The sequence below is a fragment of the Lontra canadensis genome, unplaced genomic scaffold, assembly GCF_010015895.1.
Source record: "Lontra canadensis isolate GAN:19392208 unplaced genomic scaffold, GSC_riverotter_1.0 scaffold2, whole genome shotgun sequence".
Classification (NCBI taxonomy): Eukaryota; Metazoa; Chordata; class Mammalia; order Carnivora; family Mustelidae; genus Lontra; species Lontra canadensis.
The window spans coordinates 3,833,844-3,859,397 of NW_022630996.1; the positions used below are offsets into that span (position 1 = coordinate 3,833,844).

Genomic DNA, 25,554 nt, shown 5'->3' on the forward strand with positions numbered 1-25,554 from the left:
CTAGGAAGATACCTTCACCATAATTCAAGCCAAAATATAAAACCGTGAATATCTGAGTAGGATTTCCAAATCCACTCCAACTAAGCTATGCCTTAACTTATGGGTTCAATAAAAAAGGAGGTTTGAATGGGATTTTCATCACTCATCAGTTCCTTCTAAGTCCTTATACAACATCTGAGGCCAAAACAAACAGAAAAGCCGCCCAAACTCTTGGAAGTCATAAAGCAAGAGTCGGCATCTGCTATGACCTAGGTAGGCCCCATCTTGGTCTTTCATGGCACCTAAATCAAGTGGCCTGGAATCCTCACGGGATGCCATGTTCTGTACCTTGTTCAGGGTTCAGGAGTCTGAGAAGAAAACACTCAGAGAAGTGCCAAGTTTATTAGAGTGAGAGAGTACTACCCTCACGTTGCCACCAACAGACACAGATCCCAGAGATGCATGCTCTGACCTCACACCGATAATTATGGAAAATCTCTTGAGTTGGAAGATACCTTAGAGGTGACAAGGATGACCCTCTCATCTGATGTGCGAATCCCCCTTAAACATCTCCGTCCAGTGGACTGAGGTCACATTCTGTTTAACTTGTAGCCACGATGGAAACTTTCGTCAGTCCTGAATCTGCACTCTGGAAACAGAGAATGTTTAAGTACTATATGGTAGTAGAGGTAAAGTTCCTTGGCTTAGGCCCCATTTGTCCCTTTTCTGATGAGAAAAGTTCTCAGAGTCCAGTGCAAAGTCCCTCAAAATCCCTCCACCAAGCACAAAGCACAGAAAGGAGGTTTGGGACTAGTGACTGGTAGCTGCATTTTGTCCTCGAGTTTTCAGAAGGTCTGCTTCTTGGTCCTCAGAAGGCCTCTGTTGCAGGGTTCTAGGGCCAGCCCCTTCCAGGAACATCTTGTCCTTACGTTCAGGGAATTCCTCCCAGAAAATAGCTAGGTCCGCTGTTCTACCAGCTGCAGTTTGGCAGTCTTGACCCGGTGGGCTTCCTTCAGGTTCCGTGCACGGACGTCTGGGTTGGAAATGAACTCCACTTGCTGCACAGGGAACCAGCCTCGCTCTCCATCTGAGAGTCGCATGCCCTCCAGCCAGCCTAGGGGCACAGGGTAGGTGGGAAGAAGAATTACCCAGGACATAATAACTATAATAACCTCCCCCTGATCTCCTTCCCTAAAGCTCTTCTGAATGGTAGAGCTGAAAGGACTGGAAAGCCCCGGGGCATGGGAAATCCAGCCTCACTGTGTGTTAACACTGGCTGTTCTAGGTCTGACAAGGTCTACGGCTGCCTACTCTTAGGCCTTCTCCGCTCTTGTGGGTTGAACTGTGTTCCCACAAAATATGTATTTATGTTTTAACCGCAAGTGCCTCAGAATGTGGCCTGATTTGGGAATAGGGTTGTTGCAGGTATAATTAGTAAAGTTAAGGTGAAGTCACACTTGAGTAAAGTGGGCCTTAATCCCATATAACTGGCATCCTTATAAAAAGAGGGAAATTTGGGAAGAAAGGGAAGAAAGAGGTAGTGACTGGAGTTAGGCTACCACAAGCCAAGAACACCTGGGGCCACCAGAAGCTAGAAGAGACATCTCCTCTCCCGAAGGGATGTCAGACAGAGCATGGCCCTGGCAACAATCTGATTTCAGATTTCTGGCTTCTAGAACCATGAGAAAATATATTCTATTGTTTTAAGGCACCCCATTTGTGGTACTTTGTTATGTAGGAAACAAATAACTCCACCTAGAGTATCCTGCCTCCAACACCCAGCTTACTCACGGATTCTCCCTCTTACCATCGCTGCTCTGCTGAGTCACCATCACCACGTCTGCCTTCTCTAGCGCCAACTCGTCATTTTCTCGGGGTTTGTAGGCTCGAAGGCACTGTACTTGGGGGGAGTCTTTGGACGAGAAGAGTGTGAAGAGAAGTTAGGAAAGGCAAGTGACCGGAGCCCTGAGGGGGATTACAAGGGGTTGGGAGGACTAAGGAGACAGTGTTCAGGCTTTTAGAAAGTTACAGACAAATGAGGCAATTGCAAAAATCTTCATCCTCTACCAGGAAACAAAATAGTCAAAAAGGAAATGGAAACACCGAAACAGAAATGAATCCAAAATTCTATCTCTCTAAGGAAGATGAATTGAGAAATACGCTTGTGACCACCTTCAGTGACTCATTATTCACGCATACTCAAATTCTACAGAAGACCCATCTTCCTTCTGTAACTTTCCCTGACTCTAGTCCTCAATGGATTCTGAATTCCTTTAAAAGTAATTGTCCAGGCCAAACCCATTTGCCACTTATCCAGCTGCTTTGTGTATGTGTTCCGTTTCCCCAAATAGATTGCAAAATCTGATTCTGTGACTCAGTCTTCATTTCCTTCCCAGTACCAGCTGCAGGACTGAAGAGAGGCAACCATGGGCTCCAGGTATGGCCTCCAGATATGACCTTAATCCCCTCTAGCTTCTGTTTCCTCCCTTGTAAGTGACGGGGTTGACCAAGATGATTCCTCAGGAAATTCTGGATTTTCTCTTTCTCAATATTTTTGTGAACCAGAGGAAATTTCCACAGTTTTCAAGCTCAAGATAACACGCCTCAGAGGACTCCTGACCCACAAGCATTCCAGCTTCCATGGGTTTATCACTCTTTCTACATTAACACACTTCGCTGGTTCCCTCAGAAAACAAACAGAGCGCTACATTATTATCTGTACTTCTTTTCCTAAAGCTTATCTGCTGCCATTTACAAGACAACAGCGAAGGAGGAAGCATCATCTTGCCTTCCTTCCAACTGGGGAGCTGAAGGCCCGCAGACAGGTCGCGGAACGCACAAGTTACTAAGACTCGCTTTACAGCCTCGTTCTCCTACTTCCTTTTCCGAGGTTCCTTGTATTTGCTGGTTCTTTTGAGTTACCCGTGTTCCTTTGAGTTCAGTTCCTCTCTGGATAGCAATTAGGAAATTCTTAATGGAGGACAACTGTGGGGCTTAGATGAGAGCCAGAAATCCAGGCTTCACATGAATGTAAGACACATTCATAATATGTGTGTGTGTGTATGGCTACCTGGGGCTACCTGGGAGCCTGGGCTGCAGGCAGTGGTCTCAGATTATTCTGTACAGGAGAGGGCGTGGTTAAGACAAACCTAGGTTAAGACAAACCTTGCTATTCTCCCACAGCTCCCACTCCAGCCCTACTTTCTCCCCGTATTTCCCCAAGACCTTCAAGCAGGTGAAATCTAGGCAGGATAGACATAAGGGGACAAATGTTGAAAAAAGAGCAAATTATTGCCCAAGAGAGGAAGTACATTGAGGAGGAGGCAGTACCATTGTGGTGAGTAGTTTTAAGTGGATCATCTCAGGGGCTTAAGCTCCAGTGGCCAGACTTCCACTCTCAACCTCTGGACAGATGCAGTAAGTGGGAGTCTCAGAGTTAGCATCCGGCCACCTGAACTCCTACATCCGAAGGTGACTTCCAGCCCTGCCTTTTTTCTCTCCCTTTTCTCCCTTCACTCACCATAACACTCCAGAAGGTCCAACTCCTCTCTGGGCATGGCCAAGGCTGAGATCCATCGAAGCTTTTCACTTCTGAGGAAACAAAGCGGGGTCAATGCCTCAACGGCAGCTCTGGGGTGTAGGGTGAGAGCCAGACGGGGAAGGGAAATGACCATGGGAAAGAATGTCTGGTTCAAAACGCCTAGTTCAATGACATCTAGGACAAAAGCCAATGGGACTTTGCCTGCTTGGGAACACGAGATCTTGAATTGTATGTTACTGTGTTTATCACCCTTTGCTTTTCTCCTTCTCTTTCTAAGCTTATCCTCTTAAAGGCGTATCTTTCAAGTGGAAGCATGTCAACTGTCAATTTATGCACATGAGATTTTCCATTTTGTACGAGCAAAATGCTCATCTCAGTTTAGAGTCCCTCTATCCCTTTGCCTAATTCTCGATACTCTATTGCCCACCTCCCTCCATCAAACATCTCAGAGATAAAAATTATTTTGTAATCATAATTAGGTCAGGGAAATATATCTATTTTTTTCATCATGCAATATAACCCAAACTGATTTTGTAATTATCTGAAGGATTTTGTATTATGTGAGGCTCTGCTTCCAAAAACACTGGAATAATTGAGAGCTGACACTATTTCTATTCCAGGAAGATGCTGCCTGAAATACTAAATAAAGAACACAAGTCTGTATCTGATTGCTTGATTTCAGTGACATTTTGTATACAAACCCTTAATGTCAGCCTCTATGTTCCATAAGTGAAGACAGGTATGGTTGATCCTACCCTGAGGGGTCTTCCAAGAGACAAAACTGAAAAGTGTCCACAACACAATGATCCTTGGACCATTTGGTGTCATGTCAAACTTTTAAAGAAGAGGCTTCTTGTTTGTATCTCTTACAACAGCAATAGTAGTTATAGTGCTGTAGTTGTTCATTATTTTAGGTACTGTATACTAGGGTTTATAGGTATTATTCTTTAATACTCTCCAAAATGTATGTATCAGTGTGTGAATATATTTATTATTATTATTATTATTAAAAAGATGAGCATATCAAATTTCTCAACACTACAGATTTCCACTCAACAGGACTGGGTTGGAAGGTAGGAGGAAAGCGAGCTAAAGACATCCCAGTGCTTGTCTTGTTCACATGTACGTCCACCAGCCTTTGGGACTGAAGAGTTTCTGGCTTATACACGTGGCCAATCACTCGGGGACATCAGTAATTCAGTCCTTTAGTCACTCCATACCAGCCCATCTCCTTTCTGTTGTCTTGCAGACTTTGTCTCTCTTGACTGAAGAGCATAAAACAGATATTAAACTTTGGTAGTAACTTTGCACCCTTTCCTACCCCATCTCTTGCAAGTTGTCTCTTAGCTCTAAGAGTTTGGATTTGGGGTGCCCTATGGATGCCCTCCAGTCCAGAATAGGATAAACAGGGCTGTGGCTGTTTTCTGGGCACATTTTCTGCCCCGGCCCCACTTCCTTCCCAGGATATCCTCCCGCCCTCCCTCCCCAGACCCTCTGTCCAGCCCCATCTCACTGGGTCTCAGTGCTGAAGAGGAACTCGGCCTGGGTGCCCTGTGCGTTGTGCAGCAGGAAGAGTCGGAAGAGGTTTTTGTGAGGTCCGTGGAGCTTCATTTCACACTTTTCCCCTCGGATGGAGGAGAAGGGAGCGTGGTCAAACACCAGGAACCGGCCACCCCTGCAAAACACAAGGCTCGTCAACCCAGTTCTGTAACTGTTAAACTTCATCTACCCTCCCGTCTCTGGATTCAAAATCCCCATCCTTTGCAGCTTGCAAATTCTCCCAAACACCGGGAGATGGTGCTACCTCGCTCCCAAGATGGTAGCTCCAGGGTCCCGGGGGATTTGCCACCAATCTAGCAAACCACAGGTCTACTGCAACGACTACTTCACCATTTTTAAGGAGTTGGTGAGACAGAACCAACATACATTTTCCAAGGCCCTTAGAACCAAAGGGTTAGGATCTGGAACTGGCTAAGAACGTGTACGCTAAGGCTGAGTCTAGCCCAAATAAACTGATTTGAGAATGTGGTAAGCTCATTCGCTACATTTGGCTGTGTCCGTAACACAGTTCAAGCCCTGCCATGTGATCTCGGGACAGAATCTGGCGGGATCCCTTTCTTCCTCTTCTCTAGGCCATGACCTGCACTCCACGGGCTGAGCCACTGAGAAGGGCTCCTCTAGGAACACGAGCCTTCTCTGCCCCTGTGAGTCCTGCCCTCCCGCTTCATCCCATTCCCCGCTTGTGCTCTGGCCTCCCGTTCCCGCCACTGACTCTCGGGGCCGAGACAGCAACAGACAGTCGTTGAAGAGATGCAGGTGGACCGGACGTGTGTTCAGCTTCCTTCGCAGCCCTGGGGAGAGGCTGAACTCCAGGGCGGTCAGCTCTCCACTCTTCACCAGCCAGCGTGACTGTGAAATGAGCGGGAATATCTGTAGCGTAGGGAAGACACAAAGGCCGTGTCACGGACAGGGCAAGCCCCAGTGAGCCTTCCTCAGTCCTGCCCTCCCCACCAGGCCTCTTGTTCGTGAGTCCCACCACTGACACCGCTTCCGGGTCCTCCTTCCCGCTCATAACCCAACGCTGTTTCTCTCAGAGCCCTCCGCCTACCACTGTCTACTGCTGTGCAGCTCCCGCAACCGCAGCATAGGCAAATGGCAGGTGCCTGTGGTTCAACCCGAGACAGTGACTTCATGAGAGAGTCAGCCCAGGAGGCCTGAACTGAAGGGGGGCTGGGAGACCCCCATCAGGGCATGTGAGGGTGTAAGGCAGGGAATTGGAGCTGAGTGTCTTAGAAGTTAAAAGACTTGGTCGGTTCTGACATCTGTTCTTTCTCTGATTATGACCGGACACTGGAGGGGAGCAGGTGGAGTCATGTGTGGGATTGAGACTAAGGAGAACTAGGTGGGGTCTGCTGGGCACCGGAAGCTGGTGAAGACAAGGGTCCTGGACGACAAGAACATGCGCATCAGGATCTTCCCTACTCTTCGAGGGAAGCAAGGACAGTTCTCTGCTCTGAGGAGGAATCTGAGTGTGGAATGTTTAGTTACATTTGTATTTTGATGGGAGCTTTTGGCCCTGTATTTGGAATTAATTTCGTATTGCTTTGGTTAGACTAGGCGAAGACTTGGTAAAATACTCAATGGTTTAAGCACTAAATGTATCCTCACAAAGGTTGACACTGGTCAGTTCTCCCTCACCGGCCCACTTCCCAAAGGCACTTTCTTCCCCTCAGGTAACCCCCCCTTCAGGTGACCACTGTCCTTTATTTCCATGTATCCTTCCAGAGTTTCTCTATTAAACACAAGCAAACACAAACACAGATCTGTACCCTCCTACTCTGTCACCAAAGATAATACGCCATAATACACGCAGTTCCTTGTTTATCCTTTTTCACTTAATACTGTACTCTGGAGACTGAAGCAGACACTTGGGTGTCCCAGAGCCAGGATAGAAGAGGAGGGATGCAGGAGTGAGGGCAGACACCGGTCACTGTGAGAACGACGGTTCGGCGTTAGAGGGTGCCCTGTAGGGGATGCTGAAGTGAACCTTTGCAGGAGAGGTTGGGGTGCAAGGGACCCACTCACTTTGCACTCAAACTCAATCTTCTGGCTCAGGTAGATGAGCTCCTCTGTCCGTCGCATCCTCTGAACGTTGTTATTGCAGTCCCGGATCAGCTGAGGGTCGAGCAGGGTGAGGAAAGAGAGAAGAGCACTGTGTTAGAGGCTGTGACCTTGGAGTCCCCTCCAAGAAATCTGGAGGTTGGTTGTGACTGCCTCCGTTTTTCTCCAGCAGGCTGGGACGGCATGAAGGCAGCATCAGACTGAAGTTCTAGGCCTCTAGTCTACCTTGTATGACCTGAGGGGACATTCCTGGGTGGAGTGAATGTAAGATTTAATCTGGGGTTGGTGGTAGTGAGAGCACAGTCCCTTGGTGTGGAGTGTCCTCAGCGTGGGAAGGAGAGGGGGAGGGGGCCGGGGGAGAGGGTGTTTGGAGGTTCCTGAGGTGGCTGAGCAATCCCACTGGCATGGTCCTGTGCTCTCTGGAGTAATGGGACTGCGCAGAAGAAGAAATCTCTGAGGAGGCCAGTCAAGGGGTCTGAGTGGGGGTGGCTGCTTACCTCCTCCAGGGCATGATGTGCCTTGGTGGCCTCTGCTTCCTCGGAAGAGCCCGGCTGTGTTCTCTTCAGAATGTTCTATAGAACAAACAGTAGGCAGGAACCAGAGGGAAAGAAGGGAGGGGAGAACAGGAAGAGAAAATTGAGGGTTGGCTAACGAAGTCTGGGAACAAATTTTTTGCAGCAAATTCACCCCGAGGAAGAAGGGTGTGGGCCGTGGGGAGAGGGCACACATCGTCCACAGGGTGTGGGAGAGGGGCAGAAGAATGGCCAGGGCCATGCCTTGGGACTCCCTGAGATTATCCCTTTCGGGTGGAGGGGAGAGGCCCAGAGGGGGACCCGTTGTACCTGGAGCAGCAGTTTGAGACGTGTGATCCGCTGGAAGGGCAGGATCAGGAAGGACTTGAGGGAAAGGCGTTGGCAGACGGGGTCGCTCTCCAGCTTCTCCAGGACCTCTCGGAAACTGCTGTTGCTGGTCCTGTGTGGGCAGCGAGCCTCGAGTGAGGAGGGACATGGAGAGGACTGGAGGCACAGCGGAGGCACGGGGAACGGACACGCAGGGTTATGTCTGTGGCGGGGGCGTCTTAAAGGGTCGGGGCTGGGATCCCGGAGCAGGCACGAGAACATGTGCTTTGGGGACATGACTCAGGGTTGGGGCTGGGGGGTTTTGCAGCAAGGTCACCGCAGAGCCCACAGCGGGGACCGGACGGGGATGAGATCTTACAGCAGGCCTTGGAAGGTACGTTCCTGGTAGGTCTGGTTGGTGACGTAAGGCAGGTAGACCCGGCGGAAACTGGGAGCGTGGTTCAGGACGACATCACACACTTGGAAGGTGAAGATGTTGTTCTCGAAGTTCTCCTCCAGGTCTGAAAGGAACCTGCGCCGCATTGACACAAGTTGCCTGAGGCTCGTGGGCCTCACGTGAGCAGTCGGCTGAGCCCTGCTACTCCTTGAGTGGGTGAGTCCTTCCTTCTACTTGTCCGTAACTTCTACTGAGTGTTCTTAGCTCTGTGCCCCTGCTGTCCGGGGCAATCCCTAGTTTGCCCCGATATAACCCTCTGATCCTTACAGTCCATTTCCCATTCTTTTTTTGATTTTTCTGGCTTTCTGATCTTTACCTGTTTCCCACAGCCCATCTCCGTGCAGTGCCTGCCCACAGGACACCCCGGCCGCAACCTCAGAAGCACTTCCCGTGTGTCTGCTCATCGATGAATGGATCTGTCCGCCCCACCCCCTCTCCTCGTCCTTGCTCTCCCCACCCCACAGCACTAGCAATCCTGAAGGGAGCTGTGAGAGGGCCGCCGAGAGAGGAGAACCACCACCACCAACGGAGATGGTTTACAGGCTAAAGATACGGAGGCCGAGGGAGCAGCGTCTGGGAGAAGAGGACTCTCACGTGGTGCTGACGTCACGCACGTCCTGTAGCCGAGAGAAGAGCCACTGGTACTCCTGGTTGGAAAGGGTGGCCCGCAGTGGGGCGGACAGCTGGAAATGATCCACGGCCACGTGCAGGCTGCGTAGGTACGAGGCTTCTGACACGATCAGCTCGAATTTGACCTGGGAAGTCGCAGAGGAGATTAATTTAAAATAAGTATCGAGGGGCGCCTGGGTGGCTCAGTGGGCTAAAGCCTCTGCCTTCGGCTCGGGTCATGATCCCAGGGTCCTGGGATCGAGCCCCACATCGGGCTCTCTGCTCAGCGGGGAGCCTGCTTCCTCCTCTCTCTCTGCCTGCCTCTCTGCCTACTTGTGATCTCTGTCTGTCAAATCTGTCAAATAAATAAATAAAATCTTGTAATAAATAAATAAATAAAATAAAATAGGTATCGAGTCCCCGGTGTACGTAGGCCACCGCATAACCTTCTGGGGTCAGAGGAGGGAACACGGCTCCTCCTCCCACCGCTCACGGCCACATCGGAGCCCAACGCGGTATCGGGAGGATAAGGAAAGAGCACTGGAGCCCGAGGGAAGAATGAGTACAAGCCCCTACAGGTGTAAGAGAAAAGGATACTTTCCAGAAGCTCAAATAAATGGAGTGTTTTTGGAACCAAGTATTTATGCTGCAGTAGTTGCAGGAGACGAAGCTGGGAAGGTGAACAGAGGTCTGGAGGACTGCGTAAACAAAGCAAATGGCTTGGACTTGAGGCAATGAGAAGATTAAAAGAAGCTTCGTGTAGGGAAATAACTTGATCAGATCTGGTTTTTATAAAGGTTATTTCTGTGCACTTTGTGGAGAGCAATAGAGGGGGGCAAGGGAGACACGTTAGGAAACTGCCACAATCATTCCAGGTGACGGACGGGGGTCTGAATGGCTATGGGGGTGGGGAGAGGCAGGTCAGCTTCCTAATTACTTAGGAGGCAGATCTGGAAGAACTTGGTTCTTTGCTGGAAATGGGGCCTGAACGAGCTGCCAGAGTCACAATTTAGTGTCTTGGTTTGGAGTTTGGAGTTTGTTAACTCACTGAGCCAAGGAACTTTGAAAGAGAAAGAGAGACAGATTTATGGGGTGAAGGTCATTTGGAGCGTGAGGAGAAACGGGAGGAAGCAGGAGATTTGAGAACGGGATGTGCTGTTGTGGCTTCATGGAGATGGTCCAGCACTTGTGAACTTAGGAGGAGGTTCCAGCAGGCGGCGAAAAGACAGAGACGACACACACACACCTGGCTGATGACCATCACATAAAACACTGAACGGGGACACAAGCTATGTTTGAATACTGGTTCCAACATTCACTGACTGTGGCTCAGTTAACCTCACTGAACCTCAGTTTTTTTATCTTTTTGTGTAGGTACAGTGACCCCCCCCATGTCACAAAGATGTGGTGGCAGTCAAAAGAAATGGAGCTGGTGCAAGCACCTTGTGCTTGTGCACCCACGATGCTGCTTTATGGAAGGACTATGTGCACACTAAAGGCCTCTCTTCTCAGAACAGCGGACCAGGGCTGGCCCGGGAGGCCTGCGGGACTTCCAGGTGTGCTGGAGCTACGGACAGAGAGCGAGGGTTCATATTGTGTCCTGCCATTTGGTCCGTAAGTACTGGGCAGGTCACTGATTTTCTACGTAACCCTCACGTACTTGAAAGCTGAGGTCATTAAAAGGCTCCCAAGTCTGAGCTTCCAAAAAACCTAAACATTTATAGTGGCCTCTGTTTGCTTTGTTCATCCGTAAGTCCTTCTGGCCAACGTCTGACTCCTTCCCACCTCTGAAAGGGGGAGAACACGGCATTAAGACGCACCAAACAAGCACAGCACGCTAAGAGCTAGGGGCGGGTACTTCACCCAAACCACACAGCAATCCTGAAAGACAGACATTATCTTCGAGCTTTAGACCAGAAAACTGAGGTTTGGTGGTTCTATAACTTGCCTGAAGGTACACGGCCTGCAAATGCTGAAGCCAGGATTCAAACCCAGGGGGGCCTGACTTGAAATTACAGTACAGCAGAGAACATTCTCGGAGTGACTGCTACGCACGACGCACTCACCCTTTTTTGTGACCCAGTTTTACAGATGAGAAAGCAGAAGGTTAGAAAGATCAAGTGATGTGGCCAAAGTTAAACAGCCAGCAAACGGCAAAGTGGGCCTCACGACCGGGTCGTTTATTCCAGAGCCCAGTATGTACGCATGATTCCATGATGCCTGTCCGTGGTGCCTTGTCGTCTTCCTGGGAAGAGGGTTCTGACCCACATCAGGTGGATTATTAAGAGAAGCCCTCCAGGGGCACCTGGGTGGCTCAGTGGGTTAAAGCCTCTGCCTTCGGCTCAGGTCATGATCCCAGGGTCCTGGGATCGAGCCCCACATCAGGCTCTCTGCTCAGCGAGGCGCCTGCTTCCTCCTCTCTCTCTGCCTTCCTCCCTGCCTACTTGTGATCTCTGTCTGTCAAATAAATAAAAAAATAAAATCTTAAAAAAAAAAAAAAAAAAGCCCTCCAGGAGAAACCTGGTAATGGTGCCCATGTAACATCCTGTAACATCCGACAAGCAGCCTCTACTACAGTCTTGCCACAGATTGAGCCGAGGCTGATGGTCATCCCAAAGCCTGTATGAGACCAGTGGGCCACAGGCAGCTGCAAGGGACGCAGTGAAAAGCCACTCACAAACACGCCTTGGTGGAAGAGAAAAGCTCCAGTGCAGTGTGGAACCCCGGCTGAGGAGGGAAATCTGAGTCCAGCCTGAAGCGGCCGTGAAGGGATCATTTCCACATTCCTCCCAACAGACTCAAGGCCATGGTCACTTTGTGTGAGCCCCAGTCAGCAACAGTAGGAGGAAGCACCTGTGGACGTGGGGAGGAGGGCCAGTGCTGACACCCCGAAAGCAGTCCAGATGCCCCCCAGGGGAGATGAGCGACAGCCGTGGCGGGCACAGAGCGTGTGATGGGGACAGCCTGCTCCTGCTGGTGGCCGTGGCAGCGAGGAGGAGGGAATCAGGAGGAGACTCTGCTCTCCCTCGATAGCACCCCCCGCCCCTGCCCCGCCCCTGCCCACCGGGTACCTCCTGTAGTTTTTGGTCTTCGTGGGTCATGGAGAGCAGCACGGTGCTGTTGCGCACCACGGGGATTTCCTGCCAGAGGGAGCCGCTGGAGGCCATGGACAGGCGCTGCAGGTAAGACTCTGAGGAGACCAGGGTCCTCCGGGGCTGCCGGGGGGAGGCCGGCCCGGTTGCCTCTCCCAGGCTGTCCAACAGCTGCTGGCTTTGAATCTCCTTGTTCAGAACCACATCGCTGTACTCCTGGTACAGCAGCTGGGCTACAGGCGCACAGAAGGACGGCAGAGGGAGAGAATCAGGGAGGCAGGGAGGTTGAGGCACGAAGACAGAAGCCACCGAGCTGCTTCTGCCTGTCCTAGAGATCATCTCCCCCTGTGGAGATCACAGCCCTGCTGAGGGCAGCCAGGAGCTCCAGTCTGGGGCAAAACGCCCTATGTGTCTACTTCTGTTTCAAGGTACTCACAGGAGTTGATGAGCTTCGAGCGGCGTCTCGAAAAGCCTCCCATGACCTCCTTTGGTTTCTTCTCCCTGTGGAGGCAAGGAGGGCTCTGGGTGCTTGCTGGACACTGAGGCAGAGAAGCCCCAGGTGACCGGAGATGAGACAGTCTCCCGACCCCTGGGACATGTGCTGCGATATGAGAGCCAAATCCCCTCGGGAGGCAAGCTGTGGCCTGACCCACTCTGAGGTAGTTCAAGCTGTTTTGGACGTCATGTTGCACTTTTACTGGGGGTTTAATTCATGGGTAAAGAACCTAGGAGGGGGACGCCTGGGTGGCTCAGTTGGTTAAGCACCTGCCTTTGGCTCAGGTCATGATCCCAGCGTCCTGGGATCGAGTCCCACATCGGGCTCCTTGCTCGGCAGGGAGCCTGCTTCTCCCTCTGCCTCTGCCTGCCTCTCTGTCTGCCTGTGCTCGCTCGCTCTCTCTCCCTCTGTCCCTGACAAATAAATAAATAAAAATATTAAAAAAAAAAAAAAAAAAAAAAGAACCTAGGAGGATGGGAGGGTCAGAGCCCGCTGACAGCCAGGCAGAGAAAGGATGCCCTTACCCTGGAGTCCTGGTGTACGTCGCTTACCCTCCCCACCCCTGGAAGACACAGTGTCCCAAAATACTTGTCAGCTAACGGAAATCTCAGGATCCTAAGAAAAGACAGTCCAGACGTGTCTGTCAGGAGAGAAGGTGACTCACCGAAAAACAATGGTGTCTGAAGGGCCGAGCACTTTTTCTACGGCTGGACCTCTTGCATCTGGAAATGGAGATGGGGAAGTCACTGAGATTTTAGAGGGACATTCAGAGAGCCCAAGAAGGTAAGACCTAGAGCAGGAGATGCAGGCATGTGAGGGAACAGAAGGGCTAACTGGGAGTCTGTGCTGGGGAGCGGTGCCGAAGTAGAACGCACTCGAGGACACTATTTTACCAGGGGCGTCCCCATCCCTGGTATCAGATGTGAACTGGACAAGAAGAGGATGTCCTCTCTACGACAAGGAGGACATCAAGCAGGTGTTGGTAGCTGGAGAGTGTGTGCGTCATGGAAGGGAGAGGGGCACATCCACAACCACCTTGGGAAAAACAGGTACACAGTAAAAGAACACCGCGGCTGGGTGAGAGGACAGAGGGGAAGGGGAAGAAGAGCATTATAGGGAGCTCAGAGGGGTTTTCAAGGGCTTCCCTCTGTGTTGACATTGGGTATGTGCATGAGTGAAGTCACCAGAGGGAACAGTAGAGGCCCTGGGGACAGAAGATGGGTGCGGTGCTGAGAGCTGGAGAAAGCTTGGTCCAACAGGAGTGTCACCATGCTCCGTGCCTGTCGCTTACCTGAACAGCCCTCAGGCAAGATGGAAGGTCGGCGCAGGCCTTGGCGGTTCCAGCCCTTGTGCCTATTGGATCCCTCACCAGGGTCTACAACCTGCCCGCTGCTGCTCTCCGGTGGTCTCCCTGGGTCCCGCCTGTGGGGCCAGCTGGACGCCTTCTCCAGATGGGGATGGCTGAGTTTTGCCGACTGCCTTGCCTGGCCTACATCCAACCTCCTCAGGCCATTGGCTCCTTCCTGAGGGGCTGTTCTTCTCAAAGATCCTCTGGCAGGGGCCCCAGACTCTTCTGAGGGTCCTGGTTCAGAAGTGGGTCCCGGGAGCTCCAGACTCCAGGGTGTGGTTGGGGAAGAGGGACTTAGAAGGGTTGCCACGTTGCTGAAAGCCATGCCAGGGGACCCTTCACTTTTGCTCCTGCTGGTGGGGGCCAAAGAGTCTGTTGATCGGCCCATGGCTGGGGGCCAGGAGGTACGTCCAACAGAATGGGGAGTGGAGACTGTCCGCTCTGGACAAATGGGCCTTGGCTTGCCCTGACCCCCTGCATTCATGAGTTCTCCCTGAGTGCTCCTACTCCTCCCCCTGGACTTCGGGGGTAATGGGGGTGGTTCAGTGGGAGGATCCGTAATAGGGACAGGGGGTAGAGGCCTGTAGGTCCTTGGACTACTAGAAGCAGCAGCAGAATGGTGGGTCTGCGACAAATCAGGGGTTGGGGGTAATGGCTTGTTGTATCTCAGCCTGTGGGAGGAGGAGGTCTGAGCAGGGTGGGGAGGGTCGGGGGTAGAGGGCAGAGGTCGGTGCTGCCTTGCCACAAGGGAGTCAGGAACGGGCGGAAGTGGGCCTTTAGGGGGACCATGTAGCCCCGAACCTGGGGCCAAAGGAAGAGGATGGCCACACCGCTTCAGCATGGGAACTCCTGCGTGGAGATGGCTCTCTCTCTCTACCATGGAGGGGTGGACACGCCTCTTCTCTGGGGGAGGAGGGGGCAGAGGTTCATGGATCCTCGCATCTACATAGACAAGGGGTGGGGAAGAGCCATAGGCAATAGACTCTGGGGCAGAGGCTGAAGTGTGTCGGGAGCCACATGGCTGGGTGCGGCAGGGACTACTGGATCTTTCTGGATTTGAGGTGAATTCTTGAGAGTCCTGCCCCAGAGCAGATAATGAACTAGGGGATTCTGGAATGATCCTACAGTCCCTGCCACTTTTCCTATCCCTTCTTGGGATCACAGAGCCATAGATGGCAGGTTTGGGGGCCCTCTGGGGCAACTCTAAATGGGAGAAGGAAAGTGATAGTCCCAGCAGGTCCGGAGTTGGCTCTGTCCTATGAGAGCCTGGGAAGGAGTTGCTCCTTAGGTGCTGGAAAGCCCCTGTGGAGTGGCCTAGGGGGCTCGGAGGGTTGGCCCGGCTGGAGCTGGTGGATATTTCCATGGTGGCCTCTGCAGTCAGGAAGCCACGGAGGGGAGCTGGGGGAGTCTCAGAAGCCCCACAGTGAGATGTGTTATTGGTCCAAAGAGATGCTCTGGAGGTTTCTGAAGAATGTTCAGCAAGAGAGGACTCCCTCCTGGAAGAGGCGACTGGGGGGCTGGCAGATGATGATGTGGCTGTGCTCGGGGAGACGTCGGCAGGACTGAAAGGAGCTGAACTGGGTGTCCTCGGAGAAGGTGCCAATGTACTGGCAGAGACCAGCTCAGTCCCCTGGCTGAACACTGCCCCCTTCCCCAGCTCAGATCCCTCCTGCTGGCCATCCTGAGCTATTTCTTGATCAGGTGACTCCCCGGCAGGGAAAGAGCCTGGTAAAGAAAAGGGCTGGGAGGACCATCCTCCTGACTCCAGTGTAGGCGCTGGAGCTACAGGCAGTGGTTCCTCAGCCTGAGGCTCCCTCTGAGTCCCAGGAACACTGGTCATGGGATGACAGGTGTCTAGAAACAAGTCACAGGGAGAAGAGACCTCAGAGGCTACCAGAGCCTGTGTGGAAGGGCCATCAAGTGCTTCCCCATCTTCCGTACTCCCCTCTCCGGCCTCTCCCCGCAGCGGGTCCCCATCCTGGCTCCCCAACTCCTCCTCCTGCCGCTGCACGAACATCACTTTCCGCTGGAGACCTTGACCATCTTGCCTTCCACTCACTTTCCCTGATCTCCCCGCCAAGCTTTTCCTCTCCTCATTCTGAGCATCCATGCTGCTCTCCTTTGGCCCCCCGAACTCCCTCTTCCCCTCCTCCCCCTGAGGCAGATCTCCCCGGCCCTGAGTCTTCATCTCCTGCTCACGACAGTGTAGACCTTCCAAGTCCCCACAAAGCCCCGTTCTTTCTCCTTGTTTTGCAGGCATCGTATCACCTTGTATCTGCTCCTGTTTTTGCCTTTGTTCTCCCTCTGCACCATCAACCTGCTCCCCCTTCTGTTCCTGCTCCCCTGAACACCCACCCTCCCCGACAGGTGCTTCCTCCTGGAAGCCGGCATCTGCTCGTCCCTGCTCCCCCAGCCCCTCGGCCCCCAGAAGGCACACGGGTCCCCCGCTCCGGGGACCTTCTCGTGCTGCTGTGGACTGAGGCTCTTCCCCCTGCCTGACAGAGTCCCCTGGCTGGTGGGTCTCTTCAGGGCGCTGTTCACAGGAAGGACCAAATCTGGGCTGAGCAGAGGCATCTGGAAAAGCTTCCTCCTCTTCTGCATGTCCCGTTTCCCCAGTCGAGGACATGAGTTCCGGTCGAAATTCCATCTCCACGCCACCACCCAGCTCACCGGATCCTGGGACCATGTCTAGATGTTCACCTTGAACAACGCAGGCCCCGAGCTCTGAGGGAGCCGGCGTCCTCGCCTCCCCATCGGTCGGGCTCTGAGGCACCAGCTCCTGGCGCTCTGGGGTATCCCCCATCTCGCCCACAGAATCTTCTTGGTTGGTCTCTGCACCTGCAGGCGCTTCCTTGGGGAAAGACGTCACACTCTTGGTTGCACAGCTCTTCACATCCCTTAAGTCTCCCCGCTGGGTCTCTGAGAGCCCTCGTCCCTCTGCCCACGCAGAGGATGGCTCCCAGCCTTCCTGAGCTTCGGGCCCCAAGGCAGCGGTCTGACAGCTTCTCCTGAGAGCTTCCGGGATACCAGTGAGCTCCGCTAAGGCAGGGATGGGGGTCAAGACCCCATGTTGGGGCTCCTCAGCCTCCATCAGGGCTGAGCCCTAGAGGGGAACAGAACACAGTTTGTATCACCCTTTCCACTTGTACCTATCAAAGGGACACACCACAGAGAACAAGAGTGGCACATCCCCTTGCATCCATTTCCAGTCATTCTTTGTCAACAGAGTCAGCAATAGCCTCTATGAAATGTATCGCTGATTTATGCATCTAATAAATATTTACCAGGTGACCTCCTTAAGGGCAGGGCATTTGGTGGTAAATAAAAGACAGGCCAAGACTGTGTCCTCGTGGGGCCTGCTGTCTTGTGGAGGAGACAGATAATAAATGATTAAATGAGAGCATAAGACCGTTGTCAAAGAGCAGGGAGCACTCCCAGTGGTCATTACTCTCTAGATTGTATGATGTCATACTGTCTCTCCCTGTCTCCTCTTGGACACCAAGCGTGACTCAGTCCTGTATAACTGCCAGACACCGTGAGTGACACACCCTACATCCAACAGCCCAGAGAAGCAAGAAGGGGGGGTGGTCTTCCTCAGGCTGCCACGGGCATTAAAATGGGCCTGGCCCCTGTAGCCAGTGTCCGAGGCACGAAAGGGTAGTGTGATCTCCCTAGGCACAGTCTGGACTTGACTCATCTTATTTTCCACAGTATCCAGCACTGCCTCGTAACTAAGGAGCAATTCTGTCTTCCATTACAGAAGCAGCTGTTGTAGGTGCGCCGGGGTGCGTCAGTCGGTAAGGGCACAGGTCATGATCCCAGGGTCCTCAGATGGACCCCCGATCCCTGTTGGGCTTTCTGCTCAGCAGGGAGTCTGCTTCTCCCTCTCACTCTGCCCCTCCCCCCCATAAACAAACAAAATTTTAAAAATAAAAAATAATGTTTACAGAAGCAGCTGTTGTAAAGTAGAACGATAACTAGACTAACCGACTAACCAGACTAGAACTGTAGTAGACACAGAAGTTACCCCCTCAGCCAGGTCCACGACGGTGCTACCCTCACGAGCTTACTCCCCGCCTGTTTCCAACAACCTTGTGAACTCTTCCCATCACTTCTTAAAATTCTGACCTTCCCACCTGCCTTCTCACTTCCAGCAGAAAACATCATCTCCCACCTTGCAAAGAATTTAGAAACCCACGGAGAGGAACTACTTCAGTTCCTGGCAATTCAGAGCAGCCTGAGTTTCACTCTTTCTCTCTTCCTGCTTTGACGGCCCAAAAGGTGTCCCTCCCTCCCCTTACATCCCGTGTTCTTTAGCTTGTCTTCTTGGTCACCTCCTGTGATGGATTTTCTCTTCTTCTTGCACCATCCCCCTCCCTGTCAGAACCATCCCACAACTGCAGCATAGCCATAGCTTTCTCACCTAAACTGTGGAAGGAACTGAGGTCCTCACCTCTGTCCATCTCACCTGCCTCCACTCCTGCTTCACCAGGCACCACGCTGCCCACCTCCCCCACCATCACCCATGCTGACACCAGAGGACACTTAGTGTGGTGGCTCTTATCGGAGTCTGATTGTAACCAAAACCAAACCTGATGTAACCAAACCAAACACCACTGCCTTTAGAGATACTCCTCCTTTCTATCCGTGAGACCACACGCTCCTGGTTTAGCTCCGTAAAGCTTCTCCAGGCCTCTGACCAGGGGACGGCACTCCTCTCTGTAGACTCACCAGTGCTCACGCACATCACTTCTCCTCCTCCACAACATTTATACAATTACAACTACATGTGTATTTCGATTTATCATCTATCCCCAACAACGGTGGTAAGCTTCACCAGATCAACATCCATCATGCTTGACTGTCTGCACCTAGCACCATACCTGGCCCATACTCAGAGCTCACTACATGCTTTTCATTTCTTCTTTTTTTTTTTTTTTTTTTTTTTTTAGGTTTTCTTTCTTCATCTGTCAGAGAGAGAGAGAGCACAAGCCGGGGAAGCAACAGGCGGAGGAGGCAGAAGGAGAAGCAGGCTTTCTGCTGAGCAAGGAGCCTGATGTGGGACTCGATCCCAGGACCCTGGGATCATGACTTGATATGACTGAGCCACCCAGGCGTCCCTCAATACGTGCTTTTCAATGATTGAACTAAAGCCTTGCTTCCCTCCTGGCCCACATTCCCCAGACCGAACTTGCTGTCAAGTCCTGCTGAACGCACCTCCTACGTATCCCTCGAGTCTGTCCCCTTCTCTCCATCCGCACTGCTAACCCCTGGGGTGCGCTCTCCTGCCCTCTCTCACCCAGGCCACTGCAGCTGGGGCCCAGCCTGGCCACCGGCCTCCACGCAGCTCCTCTTGCCCTAAAACCACGGTACTCTCTACCCGGCATGGGAGTGATGCTTCCGTGCCTCACTTCTAGTTTAAATTCTCAGTAGCCTCTGACAATAACTGGGGTGAAACCCAAATATTCAGTCTGGGTTACACGCCCTCCACGCCTGACCTCTGCCTTCCCTGGCAGGGGCCTCCACAGCAGTCAGCACCCCCGCCCCCCGTGCCTACGCCGTGGGCCTCCTCGTGTGCTGCCCCTCAGCCTGGAATCCTTTTCTGGCCCAGCGCACCCTTGGCTTCTCGCATACTCACTGCACTTGTAATTACACATTTAATGTCTGTTTTCCAGGCTGGAGCGTGAGTTTCATGAGAGCACAAAGGCTGCCATGTTAACTGCTCATTCTCCTTGCCTGCAGCTGACTTTGTCCTCCCCAAAGAGTTATCACATGAATGCAGAAGGAAAGAAGAGTTCAAAGCATGTTGCTCAATTTTTACTCCTGCCTTGTATGTATCTTGTGAATTTTGCTCATTGTCATTTTAGACAATTGTGGACATCGTTAATTTACGCGAACATCCATTTTCTTACCTTTGGCAGGGGTTGAAATTTCTCCTTTGCAAGGATTTCTAATGAAGACTAGGTAACATTAAAAAGTACACTGTTAACTTCGAGGGTCACAGAAGCGTTAGGGATTGTAATTATTGTTGAGGAGAGAGAAAGTAGAAAAGAGAAACACAGAATTTACGAGCAGGAAGGTCCTTCAGAGACACACAAGAAGCTCTGCCTCCTTTACAGACGGGGAAACCGGAGGTCCCATAACCTCTTGCTCAAACTTCTTAAGCAAATGGCACAGGTGAGCTCAAATCGAAGTCTCCTGGTGGTCGTCTACTATAGGACACCCGGAGCCCGGCTGCGAGAAGCCAGCAGGTCACTGGCCTAGAGAAGATCTCGGGGGGCCTGTGGAACCCAAGCTGGCCCCCCCCCCGACCCACATATTTCTCTTGTCTTCTCTGGGCTCAACGTGGAAGCCCACTCCCCAAAATGCCCGCCGTCCTTGCAGCACAAGCATACACCTTCACACAAGCATGCTTTCACGTGTACCCAAGCACACGCACACATGCACACATGCGCACACACACACATACACAGTAGGCCACCCTTGCTGCTCCCATGCAACAGAGCCTGATGTAACCAAACAGACAGGTCCCTAGCTACCCTGCAGAGGCAGTGTGTGACAAGTTCCTGGCCACCCCACAGACACAGATACCATCTATATGGGGCAAAGAGCCACGTCTAACGTAAGCGCACTTGTGTGGAAGGACTTTTGTGTCCTTTTCCAGTTACCTGACACAGTGAGTGATTGACTCCCTATTTCTAGACCCAAGTGCAAAACACTATAATCACGAGATGATACTGTGACGTGACCCTGTTCTCTCAACCGCACATTAAATACTACAGTTGCTCACCATAAACACTTTCTGAAACTTGGCGCCTACCTAAGGAGGCTGCGTGACTTCACCTGAAGTCTCGCCTCACCCACATCTGTATTTGCTGGCCCTGCCCCCAAGTACACACTCAAGTCCTCGAATCTAGTGGCCCCTAAACGCGTGAGCCTCTGCTGCTCTCTTCAGGCCGGGTCTCCACGCGCCCTGGGATACGTGGGTATCCTCGGTTCCCTTCAGGTTACGCTACGCACGTCTGTCTCCTACAAGCCCACGGACACTATTTCTAACACTGCCTTTACCCATCTGGAAATAGTGGAGGTCACCAGATCAGCCACCATTTACCACAAAGTAAGAACATACCCTATGGCCCCCGTACCTGATCCTGTCCTGATCTGATGGCAATCAGGCATGACAAAGCTACAAGGTGAGAAAGCTCAAGGAAAACTCCAAACATGGTTCCATGCGCATAAAGGCAGCAGGAGAGTGCCTTTCTGCATTGCCCATGTGGCGGTTACCCTCCTCATCTCCTTCTCCACCAGGGGTGACTCTTCACTATTTATCTGAGCACAGGCAAAGACCGGGCATGGCATTGTGGTGATCCGGCCTTCCTCCGGACCAGAAATATTTTGCATCTGCTGACCCTGTCCACCTGCCGCTACTTTCAAGCCCCAAGTCACTCTACGAATACAGTGTGTGACAGACCTCAGCATCTCCTTGGGAGCCCCCAACACATGAGCTCTTGGCCATTTCTAATCACCAGACAGACAACTGTATTTCAAAGATATCCCCTCCTCCCTGTCACACTGCTTGTTCTTTGAACCTGTGTTGCGTACCACGTGTGTTTTTGGGGAGTGTGCTCCCTGGATTTTCTAGCAGCACCAGGTCCAAATATTCTGACTGACACCAAAAATCACTACGATACTCTAGAACTTACAATGCGACTGAATTTACACTCTTGTTTCTACTGCTGCTCACGTTTGGAAAATATCTCCCAAATCAAAATGTTCTCTTTCTGAGTTAGAGCGTAAGACCACCATATGGATGTATGCCTTTATTCACTGTTTGACATTATATTACAAAGATAGGAAAATGAGAGCAGCTTTCTGGACCAAAAACTGCTAACACCTGCGTTCTACCCGCTTGAGGAAAGCTCCACCAAACCAGTGAAAACTGTAATAAACATCTCTCATCTGTTCCCTAAAGTCTGAAAATACCACATTATCTTGTAGACCCCATCGGCTGACCCAGAACACCAATGCCGATGGATGCCCCACATATCCGTGGCCCTGGTGCCATCCCCAGAGATAATGTGAGTATGAGCAACCGATCTCTTTGTGTCCTTAACAGAGACCCTGAGGTGACTTTGTTCGGGTCCACCTTGCAGACACTATAAATGACCAGCTCCTGGGCACTCCACAGACAGAGTGACTCATCCCTGTCTACACCAGATGCAGTAAGTCACCTGTTTTGAGTTTACACTACTGATACTTGAGCAACTTTGCTCCTGTTCAACCCATGATCCCGTGTGTGACCCCATTCTTGTCCACACCGCATAGTGACTGACCACTCCAGACACCACGAATGACATGTTCCTATCTATCCTCCAGATGCCATGCTTAATGTGGTTATAGTCAACCTCAGACAGACTGCGTTATGGAAAGCCATACACACTAGGGACCCCTAACATAGGACGACTCCTGACTATATTTAGAATTACTGTATTCTTTTTTTTTTTTAAACTTAAATTCAATTAGCCAGCATACAGTACATCATTAGTTTTTGATGAGGGACTCCCCTTCGTATCTCCTGACTTCTCTCTCTTCCCCACTAGGATACTAACAGGCAATCCTGTCAAACAGTCTCTCTTAGAATTGACACCCCCATCCTTTCTCCTCCCCAGTCCCCAAGAACCCCCCCAACAGACATGGCTTCAGTTTCTGTCAATCCAAATTTGTTAACAAATGATCCCCACTTTGCTAGAGCCTAGGCCAGGAGCTTCTTCAAACTCCGGTGTAGATAAAACAGGAAGCCTGAGAAAGAGGCCCCATCTGGAGCTGTCTAATTGGGAGCTGGGGTTTCTGGAGTTGGCCAAGGATGCAAGACCAGGGAATGCAAGCTGGAGAGCAAAGGAGGCAAGAAAGTGGAAAAGAAAGTTCTCTCCCTGGTCTCTCTGACACACCCTTACCCCTCAACCTGATGAGAGTCCTGGCCAGAGTTCACTTCTCCGTAGACAGGAGAACAAATCTGTCTTGGGAATCCGAGATCCAGGAAGGAGATGGGGCCTGAGATCTGAAAATCCACTGGCACCAGGACCAGCCTTCCTGGACAGTCGTGCTGGAAGGCCACCGAAAACGATGCTCAGAACCAGCCCTGTTCTAGCATCGCCACCCCAACTCCCGGCTCCAAGAGTTCCCTTCCCACCTCCCCAACGTCAGAATGCAAAGTCACCATTATCAAGAAGCTTTGGAAGTTCTTCGAATATATGGGGAACCAGGGCGGGGGCAGGGCAGGAGTCACTTTTACGGGTTCAGGCACCTTGGGAGCAGGGAGAGGCGCCTACTTAGGCATACACCGTTCGCAAATCCATCGGAAGGTAAATGAAGGAAGAAGGCCCAGGCCTGGGTAAGAAAAAGGGGACAATAAAACACGTCTAGATAGGCAATACGGCCACAAAGGGAGTCTCAGTTAATTCTCACCACGGGGTTAGGTTTCCCCAGAGGCGGGGACTTAGAAGGAAGAGCCCGGACCATCGGCCCAGGGAACATCTGGGGGCAGGGTGCCCAGTTCCGAGGCGGGGACCAGGCCGGAAGCAAGTTTTTCAGGCAAGAGCCTTTCCTCCAGCCTCCCTCCTCTTCAGACCAGGGCACTCGGCCACACACCCCAACTCTGCCTGACTGCCCTGCCCCCCATTTCCGGAGCCCGTGGCCTGCGACCCCGGCCGGGGCTGGCCGCAGGGCGAAGGCCCGGATTCCCGTCCTTCCCGGCCCTCCCTTACCTCCGCCGGGGCGCTCCAGCCGCCCGCCCGGAGCCACGGGCCGCGGGGGAGGAGAGCACCCACCTGGGCAGTGTCACATGCTGTCTCGGCCCGAGAGTCCCCTCCGGGTCCCCGGCGCCGGCCGGCCGTCCCCAGCGCAGGCCCGGCCGCCCCAGCCGCCCCACCCGCGGCCCGCCCCTCCCCGCCCGGCCGGGAGGGAGGGATCTGACTCTCCTCGGAAGTTTCAGGTGTGGAAACCGGGGACACACCTTCCTGGGGGAGGGGCAGGGCCCGGCGGCGCGCGAGCCCCATTGGTGTGGAGGCGGCTCCCGCGTCAGCGCTGGGAAGTGGCGGGCGGGCCGGGAGCGGAGCCCGGGGCGCGGGGCGCGGGGCGCGGGGCGCAGGCGGCGGCGCGGCGGGGAGAGCGGCGCGGGGCGCGCGGGACAGGGCGCTCCGGGGACGGCGGCGGGGCGCGGGGCCCCGGGGGGACCGAGGGGGCCCCTCGTGAGTCGCGCGTGTCTCCGCCGACGGCCCGGGTGTTTCTTCTCCGGGGATTGCTTCGGGTCGCCGCCGAAGCCTGCCCCTGGGCCCCGCCGATCTGCCCGCGGCGGGCGATCATGCTTCGCGGCTCCGGGTCTCGGGATGTCCGAGGTTGTGTGTTCGTGCGCTTGTCTTCGGGCCCCCGGGTTCGTTCCTCTCCCTCGATGCCCACCTGTCTCCATCCCTTAGGGCCTAGGAACGCGCACCTCTAAACCAGCGTGGCCGTGTCTTTCCTCCGCGGACTGTCTGCTTTTGCATTTTTTAAAGTTCATTTCAGGTCGATGATGCATCTCAGGATGTGCGTTCCTTCTCTGTTCTTCCCGGACGCGTGTCTGTATTCAGGCGTCTAGGTCTCAGGCCTGAGTGTTTCTCATGCTTGCATTCTTTTCTTTTTTCTTTTCCGATTCTTCTAGGGAAGCCTTAGGTTCTGTTGGTCTCTGGCGCTATGCTTGAGGGTAGGTCTAGCTCTGTGCCTCTCCATAGACTCCAGAGAAAGCCACGATGTTCTGTGGCACAGCCCCACACAGTGAGAACCCCTCACCTCCGGGGTCAGAGATTCCTGATCTGCTCATTCTAGTGAGATCACGCCCCCTGCCCCGTTCCTTACTCCAGGGATTTCCAAGTAGAGTCTTAATAGGCTCTCCGGCTGTTTTGTTCTCAGGAATGCCACTATCTATAAGCCCAAATAGCTTGTGCGTTAGACCATTTCCAGATTACTGTGCCCATTGACTGCTCCAGTGACCCTAGTGTGCCCACTAGGATTTTGAAGACTTTAGATTATCATTAAGGTAGAAGGGTGTCTTCTCCGGGAAAGTCCTGAAGCATCTCTGTGTTCAAAGAACGAGCTGCTTTGGTTATTATTACTCTGAAGGTTAAGCCCTAAACAGTTCAGCAACCTCCCACTGCCTCTAAGCTAGTGCGTTAGGGTGTGGGAAGCAGTGAGGAAAGCAGTATCAGGAGTTCCGGTCTGTACCCACAGGCCTTGCAAGTGTCCTAAGCTCAGTGAGAGGTTAAGAATGGGGAGTGCGGTAAATCAAAGAGTTTAAAGTAAAAACTCTCTCTTTCAGGGGCACCTGGGTGACTCAGTGGGTTGGGCCTCTGCCTTCAATTCAGGTCATGATCTGGGAGTCCTGGGATCAGCCCTGCTGCTGGGCTCTCTGCTCAGCGGGGAGCTTGCTTCCCCCTCTCCCTGCCTGCCTACTTGTGATCTCCCTCTGTCAAATAAATAAATAAAATCTTTAAAAACAAAACAAAACAAAAACCAAAAAACCCTCTCTCTTTCTAGGGTA

General features: G+C 52.5%; 1 protein-coding gene across 2 annotated transcripts; it reads right to left on the reverse strand.

The window, feature by feature from the left end:
- Positions 1–361: 361 nt before the first annotated feature.
- On the reverse strand, positions 362–23,938 carry ARHGEF5 (Rho guanine nucleotide exchange factor 5). 2 transcript variants are annotated; one of them, XM_032866833.1, is made up of 15 exons: positions 23,810–23,938; positions 13,926–17,085; positions 13,299–13,356; positions 12,575–12,639; positions 12,118–12,371; positions 9,032–9,192; positions 8,360–8,512; positions 7,984–8,113; positions 7,639–7,713; positions 7,106–7,195; positions 5,793–5,950; positions 5,034–5,195; positions 3,500–3,570; positions 1,787–1,891; positions 362–1,093 (listed from the first exon to the last, which is right to left on the reverse strand). In XM_032866833.1, the coding sequence occupies exons 2-15, from the start codon at positions 17,071–17,073 to the stop codon at positions 936–938; spliced, it is 4,788 nt and encodes a 1,595-aa protein (XP_032722724.1). In that variant the 5' UTR covers positions 17,074–17,085; positions 23,810–23,938; the 3' UTR covers positions 362–935. The 2 variants fall into 2 exon arrangements, with proteins under 2 accessions (XP_032722724.1, XP_032722733.1); XM_032866842.1 differs by having other exon boundaries at positions 23,747–23,811.
- Positions 23,939–25,554: the final 1,616 nt, after the last annotated feature.

Bases quoted from the DNA above. Each gene is read 5' to 3' on its own strand.
- ARHGEF5 (XM_032866833.1), bottom strand. From the start codon at position 17,073: ATGGAGGCTGAGGAGCCCCAACATGGGGTCTTGACCCCCATCCCTGCC. The intron at 7,196-7,638 runs GTAAGCAGCCAC...CTCGACCCTCAG, and splicing joins CACATCATGCCCTGGAGGAG to CTGATCCGGGACTGCAATAA. The intron at 1,892-3,499 runs GTGAGTGAAGGG...TCTCGTCCAAAG, and splicing joins GGACCTTCTGGAGTGTTATG to ACTCCCCCCAAGTACAGTGC.